The sequence below is a fragment of the Penaeus monodon genome, chromosome 7 (genome assembly GCF_015228065.2).
Source record: "Penaeus monodon isolate SGIC_2016 chromosome 7, NSTDA_Pmon_1, whole genome shotgun sequence".
NCBI classification, from domain to species: domain Eukaryota; kingdom Metazoa; phylum Arthropoda; class Malacostraca; order Decapoda; family Penaeidae; genus Penaeus; species Penaeus monodon.
In genome coordinates, this window is record NC_051392.1 from 21,431,822 (window position 1) to 21,458,279 (window position 26,458).

General features: G+C 43.2%; 1 protein-coding gene across 1 annotated transcript in view; it reads right to left on the reverse strand.

The window, feature by feature from the left end:
* Window positions 1-335: 335 nt before the first annotated feature.
* LOC119575560 overlaps window positions 336-26,458 on the reverse strand; it is a 42,582-nt gene continuing 16,459 nt past the window's right edge. Inside the window, exons 4-5 of the mRNA XM_037923212.1 lie at window positions 1,362-1,590; window positions 336-372 (exon numbers count right to left, since the gene is read on the reverse strand). Of these exons, the coding sequence (XP_037779140.1) occupies window positions 336-372; window positions 1,362-1,590 (266 nt within the window). The remainder of the gene's footprint in view (window positions 373-1,361; window positions 1,591-26,458) is intronic.

A 26,458-nucleotide genomic window follows, 5' to 3' on the forward strand; every position in this document is an offset into this window, starting at 1 on the left:
TTGTCCTGGGGCTCTGTGACCAGATTAGCAGGAAGGGTGGGCATCATGCCATAGACTAATTCAGCTGCTTCACAGCAGTCTGGATGCTGAAGAAAGTGAATGCTAACTATTTCACCCAACTGGAAGGGGCAACTTTGATGAAAGCCCTGTTCAGCTGTCGGTAAAAACGTTTGACATGCCCTTTGATCCTTTGATGCTTAGACTTTCCAGCGTCTTATGGATGATGTCACCCACAGACTTGAAGGATGTTTTGTGTACCTTAATAACATTCTCATCACTAGCCAGAGAAAAGAACATCTCCAACATGTGAGGGCGCTTTTCCAAAACTTCAGTGACTATGGTTTTGTGATCAACTTTCCTGAGTCACTGCTCCTGCTTAAGAGAAGGTAAATGCCATCACTAATATTACCCAGATATACAGCACCAGTTGCATTGACTTCTTGGTATGCTAAATTTCTACAAGCATTTCATCCCAAAGTGTGTGTATATATATATATATATATATATATATATATATATATATTATATTTATATATATTTATATATATTCATATATTTATATAATTTATATATTTATATATATTCATATATTTATATATATTTATATATATAATATATAATATATATATAATTATATATATATATATATATATATATATATATATATATATATATATATATATATATATATATATATATAATATTATATTATATATATAATATATATATATATATTATTATATAAATATATATATAATATATCATTATAATATATATATATATATATATAATATATCATATATTTATATTTATACACACACACACACACACACATATATATATATATATATATATATATATATACACATATATTTATATATATATATATATATATATATATATATATATATATATATATATATATATATATATATATATATATATATATACACACACACACTGTATCTATACGTATGAATGTACATATGCATATGTATATATATGTGTATATATTATATATTATACATATATATTATGTTATATACATATATAAATATATAATATTACTATCTTGATTATTTATAAGGTATTCCCTAAGTAGCCCATCTGATAATGCTAATAGTCCAACTGACATCTGAAATAATTCCTAAGCACTTTTAGGGTAAAGCAAGGAAAAATACAATTCTTGTGTCCTTTAAGACTGATGTGAAAGAAGTGTAGAAATATATATTACTTTCTTACTGCTCCCAAAATAATTTAGCTGCTTCATTTTCTTTCGTGAGCATGCCTGACAGTCTTATAAATACAAATACATCATTGTTAAATAAATAATAGATAAATTAATATATTTCATTACTTACCCCTCTGACCAAGGCCTTTTGGGTGTTGTGGTATCTATGGACTGGCATAAATTACAAGAATGCATTCCAACTCTTCTCAATTGCGCCGCTTCGGTCCCTGAATCGCATGAATGTTGCCATGTCTTAGTTCTCCTTCTTTTTCTACCGAGTGGCTTTGTCTCTGCTGCTGGTGTTGTGATTCCTGTTACAATGTTTTCTATACTGTTTTGTACTGGGTGAGCTGGCAAATCTGTTGTGGCATGAAAGAAAACGTTAGAAGAAAATATTTGAACAGCGAATGAAAAACAAGTTCAGTTAAATATTCTATATGAGAATTCACTAGGTTGAAAAAGATCAAGATCCTAAACATAATAATAATTTCATTACACACCCGTTGAGACTCCGTCAAACCCGGGTGAATGTCTTGCTATGTTTCACTTTTTTTCGAATCACCCGTTATATGTTAAAAAGTCAGTAGTCTCGTCCATGTTTCTTAGGGCTTATAGAATTTGTGACAATGAGTTTATTGATCGGGAGCTTGACGTCATTTTTGAAACTTGTTCGAAATTAGGATATCCCCGTTTCTTCTTAAATCAGGCACACTCATCTGCGATGGAAATTTTATACTCATTCCCGTAATTTTAAACAGGATAGTGCCATTAATCTATTAATTGTTCCGAATAACCCATCCCTCGATGAAAAGCGGCACATGTTTAAAGGCGCTGGCATTGACATTGTCTTTACTTATCCGAATACGTTGCGTAATACTTTAGTAAAACACAATGCGGCTAGCGGTGCTCTTGAGACTTCTCCCGGTATTTTACACTATACCTTGTAAAGATAGCCCCAAGTTTTACATAGGTGAGACCGGTAGAGCTTTTGAGAAAAGGATTAATGAACATAAGCGTGATGTTAGATTTGCTAGAGAATCAAATGCGTGTTTCGTTCATTTACGTGATGAAGGTCACCGGCTTAACTGGAAAAAACGCTAAATTATTCATAAATCAGCCAATTCGTACGAAAGAAAAGAAATTTAGAATCTCTATTAATTTAGAAAACTGCCTATTTCAACTTAGAGTCCTGCCAACTTTTCTTACTTCGTTATTCCAAAGGAACTCTGAAGATCGAACGTTACGGTTTAGTTTTATTTTCTACTGCTTTTCCCTTTATCATTTTTATTCTTGAAATTAATATCAAATTATTTAGTTTATTTCTAATTTTATCCTTATATATATATATATATATTAAATATATATATATTTAATATATATATATATATATAATATAATACATATATATATACATATATATATAATACATATATACTGTATATTAACTATATTCATATATAATATAATATTATATAATATATATATATATATATAATTATATATATATAATTATAATATAATTATATATATTTATATTTTATATATAAATATATATAATATATATATATATATAATATATATATATATATATATATAAATATACATATATATATTAATATATATATATATATTATATATATATATATATATATATATAATACATACATAACATACATATATATATATATATATATATATATATATATATATATATAATATAATATACATATATATATATATATATATATATATATAAATAATATACATACATACATATATATATATATATATATATATATATATATATATATATATAATATACATATTGTTACGCCGACCGCCTCGTCTCTCTGCCACCAACGCAAGGCAGGCTAGGCAGACGGCGTGCTATCCACAGGGTCGTGAACACTGAACATTTCCAAGAGGCAATCCATGATCGCCAACTCAAGCTATCTGGCCACCGGCTTGTTTCCTACAGGATCATCCTGCCCACCAGGTTGTCTCTGTTTGACACAACCCTGGATGGAGGAGGCCTGTGGAACAATCTAGGAAGTTGTAGCTTGGGCAGATTGATCAAACCTGTCGTGAAGAGCTAGAGATAGGCCAGGTCCCTGCCAGCAGGTGGCTCGCCATGAGGGACCCTCATAGGTGAAGACAAAGGGTGGATGCAGCAATGTGCCCCCACTGGCGTTTGCTCCCCAATGATGATGAATGAATGATAGCATGACTCCGTAACCTGCGAGGTTGGGTCACATCATGTACCCCAGCATTGTCCTCGCTCATTAGACTGCAGGCTCCATTCATTCCCTCCATGCTTACAAGGCGCTAGCGTATTTAAGCCTCCGAATCAGGAACCGAGATTAGCACTCTACGATCCTCCAGCAGCAGAAACACAAGGACTGCCCAGTCCTTAGCTTATTGGGGAGCTGGTAGTTGATCTCCACTACAGCACCAAGCCATACAAGTAGGAAGTCTAACCCACACCAAACACTCCATTAAGAGGTACAGACCAGTTCAAGTGGTAGATGATACCTCATCTACTATAATGGTGACCCCAAGAGTGAAACGCCATGGCATATTGTCCACTCACTTAGCTCACTCTGTGGAGGGGGAGTACCTTTAGCAGCACAATAACACAACCTGAAGCTCAGCATATTTGGCCTGCAGGTTCCCCTCATTCCCTGTGCACTTACACAGCCACAGAATCTGGAAGCGAGATCAGCACTTTACGATCCTTCATCAGACCAAGACAACAGCAGCAATACAAGGACTGCCCAGTACTTAGCTGACTGGGAAGCCTATGGCTACCCTGTTGATCTCCACTACACCTAAAACATCTAGCCATGCCAGTGGTATCTCACCCCCACACCAAACTCTCCACAAAGAGATACAGATCAGTCCAAGTGATAGATGATACCTCCTCTACTACACCACTTCCATTTAGCTTGCTGTTTCTCAAAATGAAAGACTTTTTCCTTAAAGTATCCTGATGGCTGTTTGTAGTATGGATCACTTTATCTTAGGTTAAAGGTTTATATCTGGCACTTACAGAATATTGATGGTATCCATCAGAGGATGAGTTACTTATGTACAAACACTAAATGCCAAAACCCCTAACATTGGTACACCGTTTCACACTGTATTGAGGTCACTATAAAACATGATACTGGAAAAAGTACCTCACTACTCTGTAACTTCTATTGTTTATCTCACAGCACACTTCGCCTTGCATGGCTGTGGAAAATTTTAAATGTATTTCTTAGATTATTATTATTTTTTTATTACATTTATTATTTTTCATATGAAAAGTGGAAGATACAAAAGGTTTTGAATCTTATATATCCACCATGTGCGACCTCTGTGTTCAAATAAGACCACTGGGTAATTCCAATAATCACAGACATTTACTTGACTTATTGATAGAATTGTCAGCAAATAAAGATATACAGCATTTAAATATTTTTGAGCCTATAAGGCTATGTCATATAGGTACAGAGTGATTTTCAAGACCTTCATCTCACCAAAGTCAATAACACGTCATATGACTTGGACATGTTCCGGTCATGATTAACTTCAAATTTTACTCATAGAGAACTGTATATGATGATGTACTGCTAAAAACACAGACTGTACCTTTACAATAAAAAGTTTTATCTATAAACCCATATTGCAATATGTAACTGATGAAAACAATCAATCCCTATCTGATACTATGGGAGGTATATTTCTGAAAAATATGCTCTGACTGGATGGCCAGACTGTATCAAACTGCACCAAGGTAAAGACATGTACTTTGATAATTCCGAAAAGGCGTTTCAAAAGGTTCCAATAATGTGGGCGTAAAGGGCAAACATATATCAGTTAGGGTTTTGAAAATTTTACAAAAAAGGCCTTAAGGCGAGCCATCTTGAAACCGTTACAACAGGGTGTTGGCGCAATCAAACTGTTGATAGCCTGTAGTACAATACGAGAATCAGAGTATTTTACGAAGTTGCAACTCTATATCCATGATCATCTTGATTGCGGCAAGGATGGCATACAACTCTACAAGAAAAATCGATGTGGCAGAAAGGCTATCCTTACTGTCTGCTCATGGTTGCAAAGTGGGTATCCAAATCCAGCTTTGGTAGATCAAGAAAAGAACCAACGTGTTGGACTTTTTCTAACGCTTGGGAAAGCATTCAGGCTTTCGGCAACGTGTTGTGATATTTTTAATTTAAACTCATCCCTAGAGGCCCACCTCGTTTCTATTGTGCTTAGCTGTACTTATATTTTACAACGGAAATGCGTTAAATATATTTCTAGATCATTCTTTATCCAGAGATCAAAGAAATATGACAGAACACATTGAGTCTTTGGACTTTCAAACACAAAATGTCTCAATTAATTTCTTCGATTTTGTACGTTGTCAATAACGTGTGTGTATGAAGTTTGAACATGTAATATGGCTTTGATAGCAATGAATATTATAAAATTTAGGAGAATTTTTAAAAAGTGAATGAAGTTAAATAAACATGTTCATATAAAGCCTACAACATAACAAAAGGTCTATGTCGTTACTGTAATCGGAGGATTAAAACAGATACAATTTTACGAAAACACCAGCCACAGCAGCTCAGAAACAAGTGCTGACCGATTCATGTACATTATGCTTCTTGTGTTCATCTATATAGGTTAAAGAGAAATGCCCTATCTTTATTTCAACGCAAAGGAGCATATTTAATATGGAACACGCATGAAAGATTGACAGACAGAGGTGCGTGTGTGTGTGTGTGTGTGTGTGGGGTGTGTGTGTGTGGTGTGTGTGTGTGTGTGTGTGGTGGGGTGTGTATGTGTGTGTGTGTGTGTGTTGTGTGTGTGGTGTGGGTGTGTGTGAGGAGAGGGGGAGAGAGGGAGAGGGAGAGGGAGAGGGAGAGGGAGAGGGAGAGAGAGAGAGTGGGAGGAGAGAGAAAGAGAGTGGGGGGAGAGAGAAAGAGAGGAGAGACAGAGAAAGTGAGAGAGGGAGGGGGAGGAGGGAGTGTGACATCTATAAATAGTGAAATCTACCTGAGCCGGGGTGACATCCATTAATCAAGGAGTTTGGCTAGGCAGCGTGACATCTATAAATAGTGAAATCTGCCTGAGCCGGGGTGACATCCATTAATCAAGGAGTTTGGCTAGGCAGCTGCTGACCTCCTGGGTCATGACCTCACCTTCGGCGATAACGAGAAACGCCTGGAGGGGGTAGCCGAGGGCAACAGCTGTGCCCCCACGCCCTAGGCTGGAAGTGACCCAGAAATACCCGAAGGAATCAGTCCGAGTCCGTTCCTTGAACCGCGAACACCTTCCCTCCAACCCGTAGGAGCTGACGCCGCCTCCGCCACGTCTACCGCGACAAGATCCCTTTTAATCTACGTGTCTGTTCCCTCAATAAAGCTGAGAAACAGATACTGAGTTTTCCTCTGGACCTGCCAGATAATATAGTGGTATTCTAGTATCATTCAAATTAGAGACCATTATAGCTGGTGTTCAGGGTGGTAGAACTCACGTTCCTGCCTCCGCTCGAAATCGTCGTCAGCAGCCTGACGTGTCCCCCATTTGTGTGCTACGAGCCAATCATTTTCTTAAGTGTACAAGTGCTTAGGTCCGTAGGGAATAGGGAAGGTCGTGTTTTGCGCGTATACGGGAATTACTGAGAGTATTTTTCCTTTTCTTCTGATAACAGTCACAATATTTTAAAAAACTGAGTAATTTTTTTTGAAGTGCTGTTAAATTAATTTCTCTTTTTCTACATTCTCTGATGAGCTCTCCTCCTTCGGAAAATACTCGTGCGAAAAAGTCGATTGTCGTAAGGGCTCTGCAGACTTCGCTAGGTTTCTCCCCTAAGGACTCTGACTCTTCTCTTACTTCTTCTCGATCATCTTCTCCTACACCATCTACTTCTGAATTAGTCTCCCCTCCTTCTCTCGCAACACAAACAGAAACCATTCTCCTCTCCAACTCCACCCCCTCCTCTGACCTCACCCTTGTTACGGCTGCGGCAAACATGAATCCCGGCATGGTTCCCACGATGTACAATGTTGCTTCAAAATTCTCGGGTTCAAATGTCTCTGTTGACCAATTCTTTGTGGATGTGGAAGACACAGTAATCCATTCAGGGGTTAGACGGGAGTCCGAGCATTTTGCTACATCGTGCCTCGTGGCGGCCAGAATGCGACTCAACCACGAAATCCCGAGAGTGGCTGAGGCGCTCGATTCTTTTAATCATTTGCCGGAAGATCAAAAGTCGTATGGAATGTTGAAGAGTATTTTCACTTCAACATTTTCGAGGCAGACGGAGAATCACCATCTACGACTCGTAGAATTATTAGAATCAAAACCCACTTCCTTTTCTAAAAATGATCTTTCATCTTATCTAAATAAATTTCGCGTAAAGCTTATGCAGTGGGCACAATCTATCCCGGGATCAGACGCGTCGGTGTGTCTGAAGCAGTGTGTTACTCAGAGCACATCGCACGCGGCAGTTCTTGAACATTTTGCTAAAGCGTGGTTAGTGTCTTCCATCTCTCCAGCTGTGCGCAAACGAGTTTGGGATAAAGTCGACAGTGCTTCATTCGATAAGCTTCCTGAAGTCCTCGCGAATGAGATGTCAGACAAGGGTGGAAATGTGCAGGTGGTTGCAAATGTGGTTAGAACAGGGAAAAACAAGGGTAATAATGCCAAATATAACAGTTGGGGGCGGAATGAACCGCGGCGTGAACCGCCAGTGCGGACGAAGGCAGGAAAATAGACGTGCCTCGCCCGCGCCCGCGTACCGCTGCGCTGAGCAATCCCCCCCTCCCCCACCCTCGCGTGCGTATCCGGAGCCTCCCTCTGGAGCGCAGTACTTTGTCGCGCCTTCTCCCTCGGTGACTGCTCGCAAAAACCCACGACCAACATGTGGCTAACTGGGCGCCGAAACCTGGGCAGTGTCGTAGATGTTTAAGGATGCATCGTCCGTCTAAGTGCTCTACTAAGCAGTTCTGTCCGTACTGCAACAAGCAGGGTCACGCGTTTAATGAGTGCACGTGGTTTCCGGACCAGGTGGCGATCACCCTTAAATTCATCGCGAGAATGAACAGGGACGGTGCTTTAGTAAGCGGGGGGTTTTCTTTTTTAGAGGAAGACATGGCAGGGTTCGAACCGGGAGAAGAAGTGCATTGGTCTCCGGTGTAGTTACGTCGTCTTCTCGGTCTCGTGTCGTTAGTGCTGGTATCCGAACACAGGAACGGGCCCCCCTCTTTTACCTGCTAAACTTAATGGGAAAGTCGCATACTCCTTCATTGATACAGGAAGTTGCGTCAGTCTCGTGAGTGAACGGGTGTTAGAGGAGTTTCAGCTCTCGTCGGAGGTATCGCCAGCCAAGGTTTGTGTTAGAGGTGTGACTGGATCTAAGCTAGGTGTAGCTGGAACTACGTATGTAAGATTGAGGTTTGGAAATATAATTTTTCCTCATCAGTTCGTCGTAGTGAAGGGTTACCATAGTTTTCCCCGGCCATTTGCTCCTTGGCCATGATTTTCTATATCGTTCTGGTATGGTTCTGCGACCGCAGCAGAATGAGGTGGAAATTCAAGGTGATGTTTATAAGCTAATTGAGCCGAGTTCCATCTGGAAACACCCAGACCCCTTTCACCCTAGCATGCTTGGTTCCGCATCTACCACAAACAGCGACACGTCTCGGTTGTGTCATTCATCATACACGACCACACGCACGGACACATCACTCTCCTCTCCTACTCGTCCTCCCTTGACCCCTCCCCCTACCTCCCCTGTCTTTTCCCCGCAATTACCTCCTCCCCCTATCTCTCCTCCACAACCGATTCTATCTCCCTCACGTTCCATGACTTCTACGAGTCCTTCTAGGTCTCACTCTATTCATCATGGAATTGTTTCCCCTCAGCATGCTACAGATACCTCACGCACACATCACGCGGCCACATCTCACACATCATCCCGCTCATCAAAGCATCGAATGTGGGTTGACAATGATGGTTTGGCGCACTTAGTGGCGTGGGAGTCTGTAGTAATTCCGCCTTTCCATGACGTTCTGGTTAATGTAACGGCTTCGGTTGGTAAATATGGCACATGCTTGGTCCTCCCTGAGAATTGTCGAGTAAAGGGGACATGTGTTCTTCCCTCTCTGTATACCTTGCGGGAAGGAAGTGCGCAAGTCCATGTGATGAACTTAACACCTGCCCCTTTGTCTATTAATAGTGGTGTCAGATTAATAGATTGTGAGGTCACGGATCTCCTGATAGCTGAGTTTGAACTGCCTGCGTCAGCTTTCTCTGGCACTGTTTCTTCCACGTCCCACGATTCAGCTAACCCATTCTCTGCAGCATTAGCAAAAGCTATGCAGGGGCCATTCGCATTTAGCGAGGGTAAGGAGATACTAGGCAAGTTGTTAAATCAATACCCCGACATTTTTACCGACCACGGACCGTCCGTTAGGCAGAACGCACATGGTAGAACACTCTATTACTCTAGAGCCTGGATCTAAGCCTGTGTATATTCCGGCATACAAGATTCCGCACAGCAGGCGTCAGATTCTAGAGGAGGAAGTGCGCGGTATGCTGCAGCAAGGGCTGATTCAACCTTCGACTAGCCCGTGGTCAGCGCCGATGCTGCTGGTGCCGAAGCGTCAGCATGGTTTTCGTCCTGTTTGCGATTTTCGGCGCCTGAACAAGGTGACCGTTCCGTCACCTTTTCCTATTCCTAACCTTCGTCAGCTCTTGCAAGACATTGGTGGAAAGAGTAAGGTCTTCTCCCTCCATTGACCTGGCGAAAGGTTTCCTTCAGGTCCCCCTGGCAGAGGACAGCCGACCATACACTGCATTCTCGACGCATGTGGGTCACTTTGAGTTCCTGGTGTCACCTATGGGTCTCAGGAACTCACCTCTGACGTTTAGTCGTCTTAATGGCTTTCGTCCTGCAGGGTTTAGTTAATGATCAGGTGCTAGTCTTTTAGACGGCATTTTGGTTTGTAAACCTTCGATCAAGGACCATGAAGCGCGTTTGCGCAGTGTTTTTCAGCGACTTTCCGGCTAAGTGTAAATTCTTCCAGTCGCGTTTAGATTTCCTCGGTCATTCTGTTAGTGCTGCAGGTATTCCCCCTAACGAGGCCAAGGTAAAAGCTGTCAGTATGTTCCCCCATTCCCTCTGATGCAACACAGGTAAAGTCGTTCCTGGGGTTAGCAGATTTTTATAGACCGTTCATTAAGGATTTTGGGAAGATCGCTGCACCGTTGACAGACCTCCTCAAGAAAGATGTCCCCTGGCGCTGGGGCGGTGAAAGCAGGTCAACGCATTTTCAACAGTTACAACATTGTCTATCGCACGCTCCCGTTCTTGCATTTCCGAGGTTTGATCTCCCCTTCATTCTCCACACAGACGCGGGCGAATGTTTGGGCTAGGAGCCGTTTTAATGCAGGAGTACGAAGGGAATCTGCGTCCTATCGGGTTTGCTAGTAGGGTTCTCACTAGTGCAGAGAAAAATTACTGGCGATTGAATGGGTTATGTTGGCGATTGTATGGGCTCTTAAGTACTTCAGAGATATTATACTGGGGTACAAGGTCATGGTTCACACAGACCACATGCCGCTCACGTCGCTTAATGGTAATGATCCGTATGGTCGTAGGGCACGTTACCAGGATATCCTGGGCGATTTCGATGTGACTTTTGTGTATATTCAGGGCCGCGCAAATGTCGCCGCTGACACGCTGTCACGTGCGCCAATCGAAAACTCGCAATCTTTGAAGCGGGACGACGCTGCTGATTTCCCCCCTTCATTTAGCTTGCCTTCGTCAGCTGTTGTGAATAGTGCTTCACAGGTTCCTCCCTTGGAACCGCTGAATAAAGACGAGGTATATGCTGCCCAGCGTGCCGACAAAATTTACGGCCAGATCATTCGAGCCTTAGCCAAGGGCACGGCAGTCCCCAAGGTTAAGGGGTTGCCAGTTAAGGAATTTTTTCTTGACGACACGGGACTGTTATTTTCGGAGATCCCAGCCGAAGCGAATTATGGGTCGCAGACGGATCGTCCGAGAAGTCCTGGTGGTGCCGGAAATTTTAGTACCGCGTGTGTTGAAGTATGCTCATGAATACCGTGAGGCAGCACATTGTGGTGTTCATAAGGCAGTGCAGTTGACCCGTAACCGGTTTTATTTTTCCGCGGTTAGTAACGAAGGTAGCTAATCACGTCAGGTCTTGCAAGACGTGCCCCTTGTACAAGGGTCACACAAGCGATCCCGCGCCTGCACTTAAGTTCGATATTCCGGATTTTCCCTGGCAGAAAGTGTCATGTGACACTTTGTCTGGTTTCACCACATCACGGTCTGGCAACAAACACATTCTAGTGTTTGTGGACAATTTTTCTCGCTACTGCGAGTTGGTGGCGGTCCCCGTCAAAGGCTGCGGTGCACGTCACGAAAGCATTTCATGACGTAATTTGTTGCCGTCACGGCTGTCCACAATATTTAAGCTCGGATAACGGTACCGAGTTTGTAAATCAGGTGTTAGCCACTCTCACGCAGCAGCTACATGTGACGCAGGTGAACGTTTTGCCGTTCCGTCCACAGGCTAATGGCATTACAGAACGTTTAAATAGATCCATTCTAACCATTTTGCGTCAAATGGTGGACGACAGCAAGGACGATTGGGACGTTCTTCTCCCCACCGTCCAGTCGGCCATCAATTCTACCTATCACTCTTCCCTGGGCGATAGTCCGCACTTTCTTCTCACGGGACAGGACAAGCGGCTGCCTTACGAACTCCTGGAGATGAGGCCGCGTCCCCTCTATGTGGACAATTATGCTCAAATATTTGGTTTCTCGGCAGCAGCGAGCGTTTCAGCAAGCAAAGGCGTTCCTGACCAGGTCTCGTGACAGAATAATTGAGTACCAGCATAAGATCGCTCGTGCGAAATCTATCGGGGTCGGTTCCTTGGTATTTAAGAAAAATCATGCTCATACTACTATTCGGCCTAAGCTTAGTCCGTTATTTGTGGGTCCCTACAGAGTTTGTGGCAGTAAAGAACACAAGGCAGAGTGCAAGTCTGTCGCTGATGGCTCTGTGCAGTGGTTCCATTTTGACGTCCTGAAGCTGGCTGATCAGTATTATGAGTGTCAGGAATCATGATTGTCCTCTCATTAGTCATCCTTGCTTTGATACATCATTCTTTTCTCATTTACTTGCACTAGTCCTCGAGAGTTAGCGAGTTCGTCAGGTATATGTGTTACTCCCGTAGGGTTTTGTTTCTATCTCTATACTTAGCTGCGATTGCATGCTATTACCTGCACCGCTCATTCTAGGACGGACCATTATCATCCTATTCATTTTCTCTTGTAACTGGTTTGTGTGATATATTCTTTATGCTGGTCGTGTGAGTGGTGAGTGATATCTGGCTCTCCCTTCCAGGATGCTGTTGTCCATATTCTTTGTGGCACTCCTCATGGGAGGAGACTCGCATCGCCTGCCGCGTAACGTGAAGGACGCACCTGGGGCTGTGATTGAGGACCTTGGGAAGGTTTTCCCTATAACAAGCCATGTGGAGGTCCGGTTCTCGCTATTGCCACTCCGCAACGCGTCCAAGCTCATGCTATACCACAGGGACCAGTTAATTTCTCTTCGTGACAACCTTACCATAGATCCTTCTCTTGATGCACATGACATTCGCCTATTCAATCGTATCTTATCATCGACGATTGCAGAGTTGAATTCTTTCGTAGGGCCTCTCACTCCTACAGGTAGGGCCCGGCGAGGATTATTCAATTTTGTTGGCAATTTTGCGCACGTACTTTTCGGAGTTGTGGATGACGACACTCTTACATCCGAATTCAGGAAGTATAAGGAAAGCTTATCGTCTGTAGTTCACAGTTTCGACTCATCTGCTCATGCTGTCAACACGCTCGCGCACAATGTTCAGGAATTAGCTAATGATTTAAAGGCTGTGCGAGGTAAGGTCGGTCAGATTGTAGGCACAGTAAACAAAGTTTCTCATCTTACCTCATTAACTTTAACTGTTTTTTCATATCAGAGCACAGTCAACAAAATTACACAGCGATTGAATAGTTTGGCAACAGCCCTCATTCGTGCGGCGCACGGAGAGGTGTCGCCTGACGTGATTTCGCCTGTTGACATGGGCGCGGTACTTAAGAGGGTATCTTCATTTTCTGTCAAGACTCTTTTCCCTTTAAGACAACGCACTCGGTTTTACGCTAGCCTCAGGTCTTTCCTCACTGCCTCTAGGCTGTCTGTTATTATTCCAGTGCATCCTTCTACTATCTTTAGGGCGTACCGCGTACACCCCTTCCCACACAAAACAAACAGTTCATATTACATGGTTCACGTGCCTCACACATTTATTCTTAGAGAACTAGGAGGTCATGCTATATCTTTCCCTTCCTCTGACTTCTTAGACTCCTGTTTGAAGCCTACCAAGGACACTTCGTGTGCTTTTCTCACCTTTACCTTCATCTCTTCAGACTCCATCTTGTTGCTCGTGCTCTGTTTCAGGTGGCCTGATCACCTCACTCTGTTCCTTCGAGGAGGTGAGAGATCAACTCTCGCCTTTCATGCTCAGTCTTTCGCAGGCGACACTGATCTATTTCTATCAATCAACGGCCGCCACAATTGCTTGCGAGGAGCTTCAGCCAGATAGGTTATTGCAGGGAACCTTTGTCCTACCTCATCACTGTGGGTTGCGTTCTCTGTCATTAAAAGTTCCGGCAATCAAGTCCTTCGTCACGGATGTCACTGCAGATCCTATAGCGATTAGGCCGGCGCTCCTAACCTTGCCGACAATCAACGTCACAATCCCGGAGCTGCATCTACGGCACGTTAGTAAGGTTCAGGACGCGGACGTCGGGTTGATGTCAGACTTTCACATAAACTTCATCTATCCTGTTTATGTTACCTTGTTAGGCATGTTGCTCCTCTTATTAGTGTTTGGCGCGTGCTATGCGAAAGCGTATCGGATGCACAAGGAGGAGGATCGCATCGGCAGTAAGGCCATCGAGTGTGCTTCCTCGTGTCCCCCATAAAAAAATCATCGGCTTATTGTTTAACGACTCGTAGTGCTGTAGTACCCCCCCCCCCCACCTGTCATATCTTTCTCTCCACCTATCTTGGCCCTTGTGTGCATGGTCTGGTTGCTATTAGCCTGGTCATGGATACCCACACCCCAGGCCCGCGGTCGATGGCGAGGAACCGTGGATAGCCAGGGACTTAGGAATCACCATGTCGGGGACCGTCTACAGAATATGGCGCTACGACGAGGACTTCGCGTATACGGCGCCGTGGACGGGACACCGGATGAGGGACAGGAAGGAGGACGCCGCACAGGACGGGAGGTGGATGAGGACGCGCGCCGTGGAAGATGACGTCTACGTTGGGCCGTCAAGCATTTCTCCGGGCGTGCGAGTAGGACAGCCTTGAGGTGGAGCAGTCTATCAGCGCCTCGAGGGCGAGGCGAGGGTAGGTGGCAGAGCAGTGTGACATCTATAAATAGTGAAATCTGCCTGAGCCGGGGTGACATCCATTAATCAAGGAGTTTGGCTAGGCAGCTGCTGACCTCCTGGGGTAGCCGAGGGCAACAGCTGTGCCCCCACGCCCTAGGCTGGAAGTGACCCAGAAATACCCGAAGGAATCAGTCCGAGTCCGTTCCTTGAACCGCGAACACCTTCCCTCCAACCCGTAGGAGCTGACGCCGCCTCCGCCACGTCTACCGCGACAAGATCCCTTTTAATCTACGTGTCTGTTCCCTCAATAAAGCTGAGAAACAGATACTGAGTTTTCCTCTGGACCTGCCAGATAATATAGTGGTATTCTAGTATCATTCAAATTAGAGACCATTATAGGGAGAGAGAAAGAGAGAGAGAGAGGGGGAGGGAGAGTGAGTGAGGGAGGGGAGAGTGAGTGAGGGAGGGGAGAGTGAGTGAGGGAGGGGAGAGTGAGTGAGGAGAGAGAGGGAGAGAGAGAGAGAGAGAGAGAGAGAGAGAGAGAGAGAGAGAGAGAGAGAGAGAGAGAGAGAGAGAGAGAGAGAGAGAGAGAGTGAGTGAGGGAGGGGAGAGAGTGAGTGAGGGAGGAGAGAGTGAGTGAGGGAGGGGGGGGGAGGGAGAGAGGGAGAGAGAGAGAGAGAGAGAGAGAGGGGGGGGGGGGGGGGGCTTCATGTTAGGGCTCTGATCGTAGCTTAAAAATGCCCCTAAAAGAGAGAGAAAAAGGACGAAAGAGCGAGCGAGCGAGCGAGCACAAGCCTCATTTGTGCATGTGTGTGGAGGGGAGAGGGGCTTTGATAGCAGCTAAATAATGCTCCAAGAATTATATGTATGTATATATATATATATATATATATATATATATATATATATATATATATATAATATATATATACATACATACATATATACATATATATGTATATATACATATATAAACATATATATACATATATATGTATATATACATATATATATATATACATATATGTATGTATATGTATATATGTATGTGTATATATGTATGTGTATATATATGTATGTATATATATACACACACACACACACACACACATATATATATATATATATATATATATATATATATATATATATATATATATATATATATATATATATATGTATGTATATAACCCTAAGAGAGACAGAGAAGGGAGAGGGAAAGCGAGAAAGGGGGTGGGGGGGAGGGAATCGAGAGAGAGGTGGGAGGGAGAGGGAGAGAGAAACAAAAAGAGATAATGAGTCTCTGGACAAGTCTTGAGCGGCCATTTGTACTACATGTTATTGTTGATACTTCAGTGTATTGTGTGGAATGCGGTGTTCGATAGTTTTCCCCTAACTCGCCCTATGCCTGGCAGTGCTTTCACAAGCCAATCAGCATTCATGAAGTTAATGATGTCATCAGCTAAAGTCCAAACGCGCTGGGAGTTTGAACTTTACCAGACGGCATAAATTCAAGAATATTTACACGTGCGTTTCAAGACTATTTAATTTCCATATCAGTTTGTTCTTTCCGATTCTGACAACCTGTAGCTGCCGGGGATGACATGTTTACACGTTATGCCCACTGTGAGTTTAATTTATTAGTTGTTTTTACAGGTAGACGGCTCCGCAAGTACCAAGTCACCAATAAGCCTATTACAAGTACTACTTGTCTCACCTGTTTACACATTTCCTTGATTTTCATATTTTCTGGTGTCTTATATTGCTATTAGTAATGTCAAAAAACACTATAATAATTATAAAGTCTAAAATAAAAGTAACATCGATATTGATAGTGTTACGTGATGATGTATTTGTATGTGTGTTTGGAGGGACTTTTGGAGGTGTGGGGGGTGTCTCATCCCGCAGTTTAGATTGCCTCAGTCAGTCACGCTCGTGGTTCCCCTACTCGTTTCCCCACCTACAGAACCACTGCTTGTGATTTTGCCCGTGTTGTGTTGCAGTAATAAATGCAACACAACACGGTCTTTTCTGGACCTACAGCAGTGAATCCAGATTGCTCCAGCCTCTGTTGCCTCAGCAGGTGGCCTCTGATACGTCTCAGAAGGATGTGAGTGAGAACCTTGCCTGGTATACTGAGCAGTGTAATACCTCGGTGTTTGCTGCAGTCCCACCAATCCCCTTTCCCCTTCCAGAGAGGGATGACAACATCCCGCAGTAGGTCAGGGGGAACGGTACCAATCTGCCAGATGGCAGGCAGGACATTATGCAAGCCCCTTGCCATAGGGTCTCCACAAACCTTTGTTAGTTCAGTTGAGATGCTGCAGATACCTGCAGCTTTACTACTCTTCAGCATGGAGATTGTCCCTCTGACTTCAGTCAGGAAGGGTGGATCCTTGCTGATGTGTGGGTCTGGCAAAGGAATCTCAACTCTACCATCATCTAATTTAATTGTTGGCGGATTAACCTGGTACAACTGCTCAAAATACGCACCTACATCCCATCAGGATCATCAGGATGAGTGAAGTGCAGTCATCTGTGAGGAGGCTGTTGAGTTCAGCTTTCTCAGGGCCTGGTAGGCAGGAAGGTAATTTACTAGGAAATGGCTTTCAACCTACTCTGCAAGATTCCTGATAATCTGTTCCTTGTCCCATCATAGCAGTGAATTTCTGTCTTGCTCTTGGGCATTCACAAATCAGTTCAGAATAAAACCCAGGCACACACCCTCTCCTTCAAGCTGTCCAAATGAAACCTAGGGTGTTCTATGGTCAGTTCCACAGAACTTGGCACTCCAATACACCCTACAGTTCCAGAGAATCCTCCAACGAGTGCTAACAAGGATGTGATCGATCTCCTTACTACATTACCCATATTACTGGGGTACCACAGCTCAGGAATATTCTCATGGGGAGAGGGAGAGAGCAAGGTCAGAAGATGAAAGAAGCAAGGAAGAGAATCAGTGGAGCCAGCTTGGCAGTCATGGTGGTGGCAACTGTGGTGGAGTTGAATCACTGGTGGATGTGAGGGATACAACCACAAAGAAGGGGACAGAACTACTTGCCCAGGAATCTTGCCACAGGCAAACATGTTTGTGATTCCACTCCTCGTTTCCCTGCCTGCACTTGCAGAACTATTGTCTGTGATTTTGGTCGTGTTCCATTGCATTAATAAATGCCTTGGTAAAGTGATCAGTGTCTGTATTACCCAATAGTGAATTGAAAAGGGAACTGGGAGTGCATATCTCCATGTGCATAGTCAGACCCATAGCAGCTGCTGAGGTTAGTGTGTCATCCAGTGTTTTTTGGGCATTATTATTAAAAAAAAAAAACTTGGTGAAAAGTGAAATCAGGTGAGGTCACAAGGACTCTTTTGTGGCTAAGCACTTGCAGAGCAGTGTGTGAGGAACTTCACAAAACAATTCAAGAGTAAAAACATTTTCCCAGAAACTTTGGGTTAAAGGGTTGAAACCAAGTGGCAACCCAGGTCGCCTGTACATGTCTGAGCAAAAGGATTATTTTAGCCCAGTTCTTTGCTTAACCCAATCGCCACGTTTGGCAAGAATACATGCCATGTCCACTGTAACACAGGTTTATTTATTGTATTCACACATAGATGGCTCTACAAGTGCTTAGTCATCAATGGGTCACTTATTAGTCCTACCTTTCTCACCTGTTTACCCTTTTCCTTGACTTTTGGAAAGGATCTTTTGCATTATTTCATTGTCTTAAATGTTAACAAGATTTTAATAATACTTTAATAATCATAACATCAATAACAATAATAACAGTATTGATATCAATTGTATTAAAAGGAAAAACGCATTTTCCCGCCAATTCAAGGAATGGCGAAATCAAGATCGGTCAGTAGGGCCTACTGATAGACTCCTTGGAGGCTGAGCACATGTGGAGCCATCTGTATGTAACAAAATTCACAAAAACCTACAAGGGACAGAACATAAATCCGGGGTGATTGGGTTAATGTCATTAGACTGAGGACCCACTCATGTTGGAGGTCAGGCACCTGCTTTGATGAAAGTGAATGATATGTTGATGCATAGAGATTTTAATTTCTACCCACAGGAACAAGGCCACCCCTATGAAAAAAAAAGGAAACTATGTTGTCCAACATGACTCTGGCTACTGAGCTCTGTCTTCCCAATATAGGGCAAAGAGTACAAAGAAAAGTACCATACAATGAAACAGGTCCCTCTTATATAGTTCACACATACCCAGGCATGAAATTGCCAATGTTTCAGATACAGGATTTCTTAAGAGCTGAAAATACTACTAGCCCAAGCAGGAAACGGCCAGCAGGCTCAGATTGCAGTAGCAGAGGTGAAGGTCTCTGGCAACAGTAATCATGCTATGGCCAATGGAGTTATCTTCAGTATGAAACTAATGAAATATGCTGTAGAAACCTGACAATCTGAACCTACTAATCAAGGGGCAATAATGGTGAAACATGGCAAAAAGGGGAGTGATGAATTGATAGACAACAATGTTGATTCTAACCTTCGACAAGGAGAGGCTGCCAGGCAAGGTCATGTCAGCATAGTATACAGTGGAGGTCACTGTATGTGTGCCCTCACTGATGAATAGTGGAAGTGATGGCAAGTGATTCAATGGAAGACCAGAAAACCCACAGCCAACAAACCAGGTTATCAGATGTGGAGCAAATTCTGCAGAGACCCCAAACCACTTCAATTGCTGCAAAGGCCCGCCCACCTCTACAGCAGAGAAAGAGCCGAGAGGGCAAAGCAAAAGAAAAACAGACATGACCCTATCACTGCATGAATGTCAAAATGTAGTGGAACTTAGATAATTGGACAATACCCACCCTCCTGACAGATTTCTGTAGTCTTCTTGGAGATAGGAGTAGCTATGCTCAACACCAATAATCCAACTCATTTCCACTTTCAGAATGGAATATTTTCTAATTTTTGAGTTGTGTATATGTTTAACTGATGCCAAGTTGAACTTTACATGGCAAGTTATGCACAGCTAACGTAAATGTTACCACTCTCCAATCCACCTCAAGAAAGTAATTGGAATCCAACCAATGATAGAAGATTAAAGACGTTGACTGGTGTGGGTGTGAGTTCCCACTGGTATGGCTGGGTGCTGAGGGTGAAGTGGAGATCTATGGGGGAGCCAGTAGGCTCGCCAGTTAGCTATGGACTAGGCAGATCTGTGTTGCTGCTGCTTGCTGTGGTGTGAGTGGAGGATTGTGGGATGTTGATCTTCGTTTCTAGATTCTGTTGCTTTAGTACATGAGAGCTTTGTAAGCAATCGGAACAATGGGAGCCTGCAGTCCAATGAGAAAGCAGAGAGGTGTCCGTATCAGCCAATCAGGTCTCTGCAGTGAGTGCGAGGAAGAGGCTGTGGACCTGTGACCCAACCTGGGAAGTATATGGAACTTCAGGTTGTGGGGTCATTCTGCTACACAAGAATAGAAACTTCCATTTACTAGGAAGGGTACTGCATCTGCTCTCAAGCTCTGCACCAGAAAGTAACAATATTCAATACCATATATATGTGACACCTACCAGTGAGCTTCTGGGATTCCCTGTTGTAGCTCTACAACTGGATATTCAGGGAAGGTACCAGTACCTCCCTCATGAAAAGAAACAATCCCTAAACTTGGCAGAGATCCAACCTTGCTAGAGAATAGCAAACCGATCTCTTTGACTAGTTGTGTACATAAACTGTTAAAGTTCAACTCTCGCATGACAATAAATAACGAACAAACATTTTCTCAATGCCACTTTTACAATAGACATCCTTGTCTAATGGTAAATTCCATAAGAACTGACCCAAAGGAGCCCAGCCAATTTTCATCTAAAGTTTGTTTTGATTACATATGGAAAATGACATTTCAAGACTTGGAGAGCCAACAAGAAGGCGACCCATAGGGAAGTGTTCTCAGTTTGACTGTGACGGCCATGTCATGAGTGCAGTATGTGTGTAAACAATTTCGTGCTCTGCACATAACTGCTTACAGTCGGCCATGTACCATGGTTATAAGATTTCTCAGAACAAAACTGCAGTTCCATGGAAAAATGGACAATTTCCATCCGTTTAAATCAATGCGGCGAATTCTTAGGTCTGACATTTGACTTACCTCTGATACTTTATACAGCTGAAGACGAGTACCACCAAAGTAATGGTTATTCTGCAGGGGCTCAGAAGCAAGTTGGAGCTGATGTGAAGCCTACTTCCATTAGTTAACAGTTAGCAATCAAGCTTTTCATTCTTCACTGGTGTCCTGACTACAATGTAATCTTTATGTTCAAAGAGGTATAAAAATTTTCCTAAATTTACCAAATTGTCATCAAGCATCTTGAGTCTCTTTAACAGGCACCTTCAAGCCAACATTGCTCTTTGCTTCATCATTAGTACAAAGCCTCCCCAAACTTCACTCAGTCCTGCCTTTGGTGCGACTTTGTCTTGAACACCCTCCTTTCATGACTATAACCAAGGTTACCACCATTACCGTAAAAGATATGAATGTGGCAGAAGAGCCATGACATTGGCACTGATTGGAGTTAGTAATCCATGATTAACAATATTATATAAAAATTATACCAAATGGTAATAGAGTAGCAGCTTTGAAAAAATAAAGTGCAGACATTGTCATGGTTAATATCTGGTTAATGGTTAAAAGCAAAATAAATGTCCTTGACATCTACGGTCATGTAGCACTATCAGAAGGTACAATAAAGGGTAGTGAAGGGCGGTTGAGTTTGTAGTTAGTTGCTATGTCAGTTATCTAGATTAATATTGAAAAGGTTAAAGGTGGGTATAAAGGAGTTGATGAGTGAACAGGTTGAGGAAGGAGAAAAAGTTAGGTTGAGGAAGGAGAAAAAGTTGTCAAAGCAGAAAGTATGAGCTTCTATACGGTTGTCTGATAGGTTGGGAGGTTGGTGAAGGGAGGATAGGTGTGGGAAAGCAGAGGTATGGGCTGCATCAAAGCGTGGACAGTACAAAAGAATGTGTGGAATTGAAAGAGGGACATTACCTAGGGAACATAAGGGTGGATCAGAATGTGACATCAGATAGGGATTTGTTAGTTGGGTGTGGCCAATACGTAAGCAGGCGAGAGCTGTCTCCCAATGTCTGTTCTGATGAAATGGAGCTGACCAGGAGGAGATTGATAGTTTTACAGAATGTAATTATTTGATGAGGAAACTTGACCAGAAAGATTGCCATCAGTCATACAAGAAGCTCTTAAAGTGTGAGTAAAAATACATGGCTGGAATATGTGAGAAACGTGGTTGGTGTGATGTGGACATAGTGGCATGGCATGCTAGAGTGTCTGCCTGTTCATTGCCAGGGATTTCAACATGGCTGGGCACCAATCAAAACCTGATAGTTTTATGGTGTGGGGACAAATAGAACAACCAGATCTTACAGACAAGGGGGTTGGTCGAGTGCATTGACTTTATGAAAGTTAATGAATTACAGGAGTCAGAAAAAATAATGAAAGATGAAGAAAGGAACGAGTATATGTATTTTAAGGCAAAAAGGAGTGTGTACATTTCTGTAGCAAGGAATTGCGAAATCAGCACCGTAGGTGGATTTAGAGCCATTTGTGTAAACATGAATAGTGGAGGAATGGAGATGTGGAATTGGAAATGGGTGAGAATGACAGTTGGGAGGGGGGATATCTGATTTTGGTGGGTCAGGGAAAACTGAGGAGCAAATACAGGGGTAAGGTATAAGCTATGGAGGGACAGAGTGGACAGAAAACAGAAAAGGTCGAAGATGGGGAAGAGGAGAATGAGAGAGGAGGGTATCCATGCGAATGGAGAGAATAGGTAAATGTGGAGAAGGGAATCGAGCATAACATTGGAGAGAGAAATGGGTACGGCATCGAGAGATGGCATGCCTGATTCAGTGTACAGACTCTCAACTGAAGAGAAGCGGAAGGCACTTTGGCCTAAGTCAAGACTGCAGTGGTGGATTGTATCAAGATGAGCAAGGAGAGAGGTTGAGGCAGAGTAGATATGGCATCCATAATCTAGAGTACCAAGGATCAGGATATATGGGCCAGAGTTTGTAAAATTCGGAGGCGGCGGCGAGCTTTTTCTTTATTGTAAAAGATATGGTCTTGCCAGGACAATTTGGAGTCAAAAATAATGCCAAGGAAAATTCCTTGAGATGAAAGTATCTAGAATATGGAGGATGGGGGCTATGTTTTCCTGATAATTTATGGATCTGGTGCCAAACAGTTAAGATAGATTTATATGTAATTGAGGAAACACAATTCGCCTTCTATTTGTTTTACTGTTTCGGATTGTAAGAAGGCACTTTTAAAGGAGATAAGGGTTGATAGTTGATTAAGGGTGCCTCGTTTGTAGATGTTCCAGGCTGCATGCTTTAAGGGCAGTACTTTAGTGCAATTGGCCTTTCAACATGGAACACATTTAGAGGTACAAGGTCTTGAGGTTTGAGGAATGAATGTATAGGCAGCTCTTAGGACTGTAGTTGTAAAATATTGTATCATATCTGAAATGGATGAATCAGCTCCATCAAGGTACCAGCTTGGGGAGTTAGGAAATGATACATATGAAGTAGAAAAAAAACTGGAAAGTGGTCTAGAACTGACCAATGGGAATCTAATTGAAAAAGGGAGCATAGAGAGAGATCAAATACATGAACTAGATTGCGTGCGTATGTCACTGTGTGTGGGGCAATCTGAATTAAGAATAAGGTCAGTTGTGGAGGAAACGTTCAAGGGAGTGGCCATGGGAGTTGGTGACAGAATCACCCCAGAGAGTGAGGCGGCAGTTAAAATCCCTAACTGTGGCTGGAGTTGGGAAATTAGATTTTCAAAGGCAACAAAGTCAATGGGGTGGGAAGGGGAGAAGTAGACTGAAATAACTGTGATCCAACAGCAAGAAACAATGCAAATAATTGTGCATGGGACAGTGGTTTAGAAGGGAGGTATGATATGAAGTGTTTTCCGATGGATAAGTATAGACGAGACGTAAAGGGAGTGTGAAGAAGAAACAAACTGGTAATCGGTGATTGGTATAGGAGGATGTATCATAAAAGTCTCTTGGAGGCAGAATGGATGGGTTATAAGAAGATAGGATATGACGAAAGTCAGGTCTATGAGAATGGAAACCGTGAATATTCCAAAGTAGGAGAGCTATACTTTAGTTGATCTGAGTGATAATGGTTATAGTTTGTGTTGGAGAATTTGAAGGGGAAGGAGCTAGGGGGTGAGATAAAGAATGAAAGGGGGAAAGTGTTGTATCAGGAGGGGTATCAGAAGGTGGAGGAGCTGGGGAAGGGCATAGCTGTGACATAAGGGATTCAAGTGTGTGTTCAGGAAGGGAGGGTTAATGTAGGTGGAGCTGGAGCTAGGGGAGATGGGCTGTGTTGCGAGGAAAGGGTGTAAGGGGAATACGAGTAGGAGGATGGATATTGGCAGTCACTTTGAGTGTGGAGGGAGCAGAAGTCATGGAATTTGAGGATGGATGAGGGGCTTTGGTGTCAGTTTGGGACTCGAGTAGACAATTTTGAATATCTTCAAGAGTTTCTGTAATGGAGTTGGTTGGGGTGTTTTGCGAGACAAAGCTTTTCTTATGAGGGGCGGGAAGAAGAGACTGGCGTATGAGGAGTAGAGGCAAAGGTATGTGGTAGGAGAAGGGGTGGGATGTTTAGTCTATCTGCTACGGGTAGTGCGGGGGGGGGGGGGAGAGGGGAAGGTGTTTGGGCTGCAGCAGAGATTGGAGTGTCTGGATTTAGAATGGCAAAAGAATTTGACTGGGGAAGGTAGGAGGTAGAAGTGGGGAAGTAAGATGTAGGAGGGATAGGTATAGGGGAGAGTGTAGGAATGTCTTGGGAGGGGAGGGGAGGGCCAGAGTGAGCGACATTACTGGAGTAGGGAGCACGAGGAAAAACCTCTTTGACGTTCTTCCTGTCTGGCTTCATGTAGAGTGAGTCCAAGTCTGAATTTAGGAATTGCCACCTCAGACTCAAATTTGTAGTTGGGGCAGCCCCTATAAAATATATTATGGGAGTTGCCACAGTTGGTACATGTGCATGACTGTGCAGAGCAGTTTGATCGAGTATGAACAGGTTGGGCACACAGAGAGCATCTGGCTGTGGAACGGCAATGTTTGGCAGGATGTCCTAGACACCAACAATTTTGGCACTGATGAGGAGGAGGTTGATATAGTCTGACAGGGAGGGATTCTCCACCAATGTAAACATGAAAGGACTGGTCATGTCAACAGAAAGTAATTTTGGCAATGTTAGTCAGGTTCTTACAGTGACCTCTGGGAGGAATGGAGAGGAATGTATTGTTATCGCATTACAGTCCATGAGGCAGGCGAGTAAGTCTTCTGCACAATCTGGCCAATTCTTTATATAGATAGGGAAGTTTGCTGGGGAGACAGAGACAGTTCCAGTGCAAGTATTGAGGGTTGGGTGAGGTTCTGCAGGAATGAGGTTACTAGAGAGATCAGTTAGAGTTGATAATTTTATAACTTGTTTTTCAGATGTTACTGTGACGAGACAGGAATGATCGGGTCGGTCATGGAAAGAGACTTTACCTACTTGTTTTTTGGAGACATTGCTGGAAGGGAAGTGTTGTCAGAGTAGGGAACTGTGGGATGGATCATGAAAAATCAATCCCATTTGGCTGGTTTAAAAAGAGTATTTAAGATATTTATAAAGATGGGGGTAGTAGAAGGATGGGGGATAATGTTGAGGGAGGTAGTATTATGAAGAGGTGGACAATAAGGCTATAAAATAGTAATATGGGAGGATGGGGTAGTTGATGAAGAAGGTTGTGGGGGTTTAGATGATGAAGCTGAGCATGTTGGGAGAGTAAGAATTTCTCCTGGAGACTGTGCGTGGACTTGGGTGGATAATGTATTAGGCATTGAGGAGGGGGCAGTGTTCAGAGCTGTGGTCAAAGGAGAACCTGGGGTCGGGGAATCGGGAGACTTTGAATTGGTAGGGCTCTTTGATGAAGGGGCAAGCCTCATTACCCCTAATAAGGGTATATCATCTTCATTACTGGCCATGGGGGATGGGGGATAATGTTGAGGGAGGTAGTATTATGAAGAGGTGGACAATAAGGCTATAAAATAGTAATATGGGAGGATGTGGTAGTTGATGAAGAAGGTTGTGGGGGTTTAGATGATGAAGCTGAGCATGTTGGGAGAGTAGGAATTTCTCCTGGAGACTGTGCGTGGACTTGGGTGGATAATGTATTAGGCATTGAGGAGGGGGCAGTGTTCAGAGCTGTGGTCAAAGGAGAACCTGGGGTCGGGGAATCGGGAGACTTTGAATTGGTAGGGCTCTTTGATGAAGGGGCAAGCCTCATTACCCCTAATAAGGGTATAACATCTTCATTACTGGCCATGGTAAGCCTGGAGTATATTGAGGAGAGAAACAGTCCACCCCTCAGGGTCCCCTTGAGGGGTAAAGGCTAGACAACTAAAACGGGAATGCTGTGCCAATGGCCCCCTCAGGCCGTTCAGGACTGGCACAAGGTCAGCCTTTCAACCTTTCAGCACGGCTCTCACACTTTAGGAAGTGGATAGTAGGGGTTGGGGAAGGGACAGAAACAAAAAAGCAGGAGGGGAAAAAAGACCACGCAAAATTAGTTGAGGCCAGGGTTGATGCCCAAGGCAGGGGAGATCTCCAGCATTGGGTCCTAATCCTTGGGTCCTAACCCCCCCCCCCGCACAATGGGGAAGGGTTGGGGGGGGGTTAAAAATTAATTAAAAT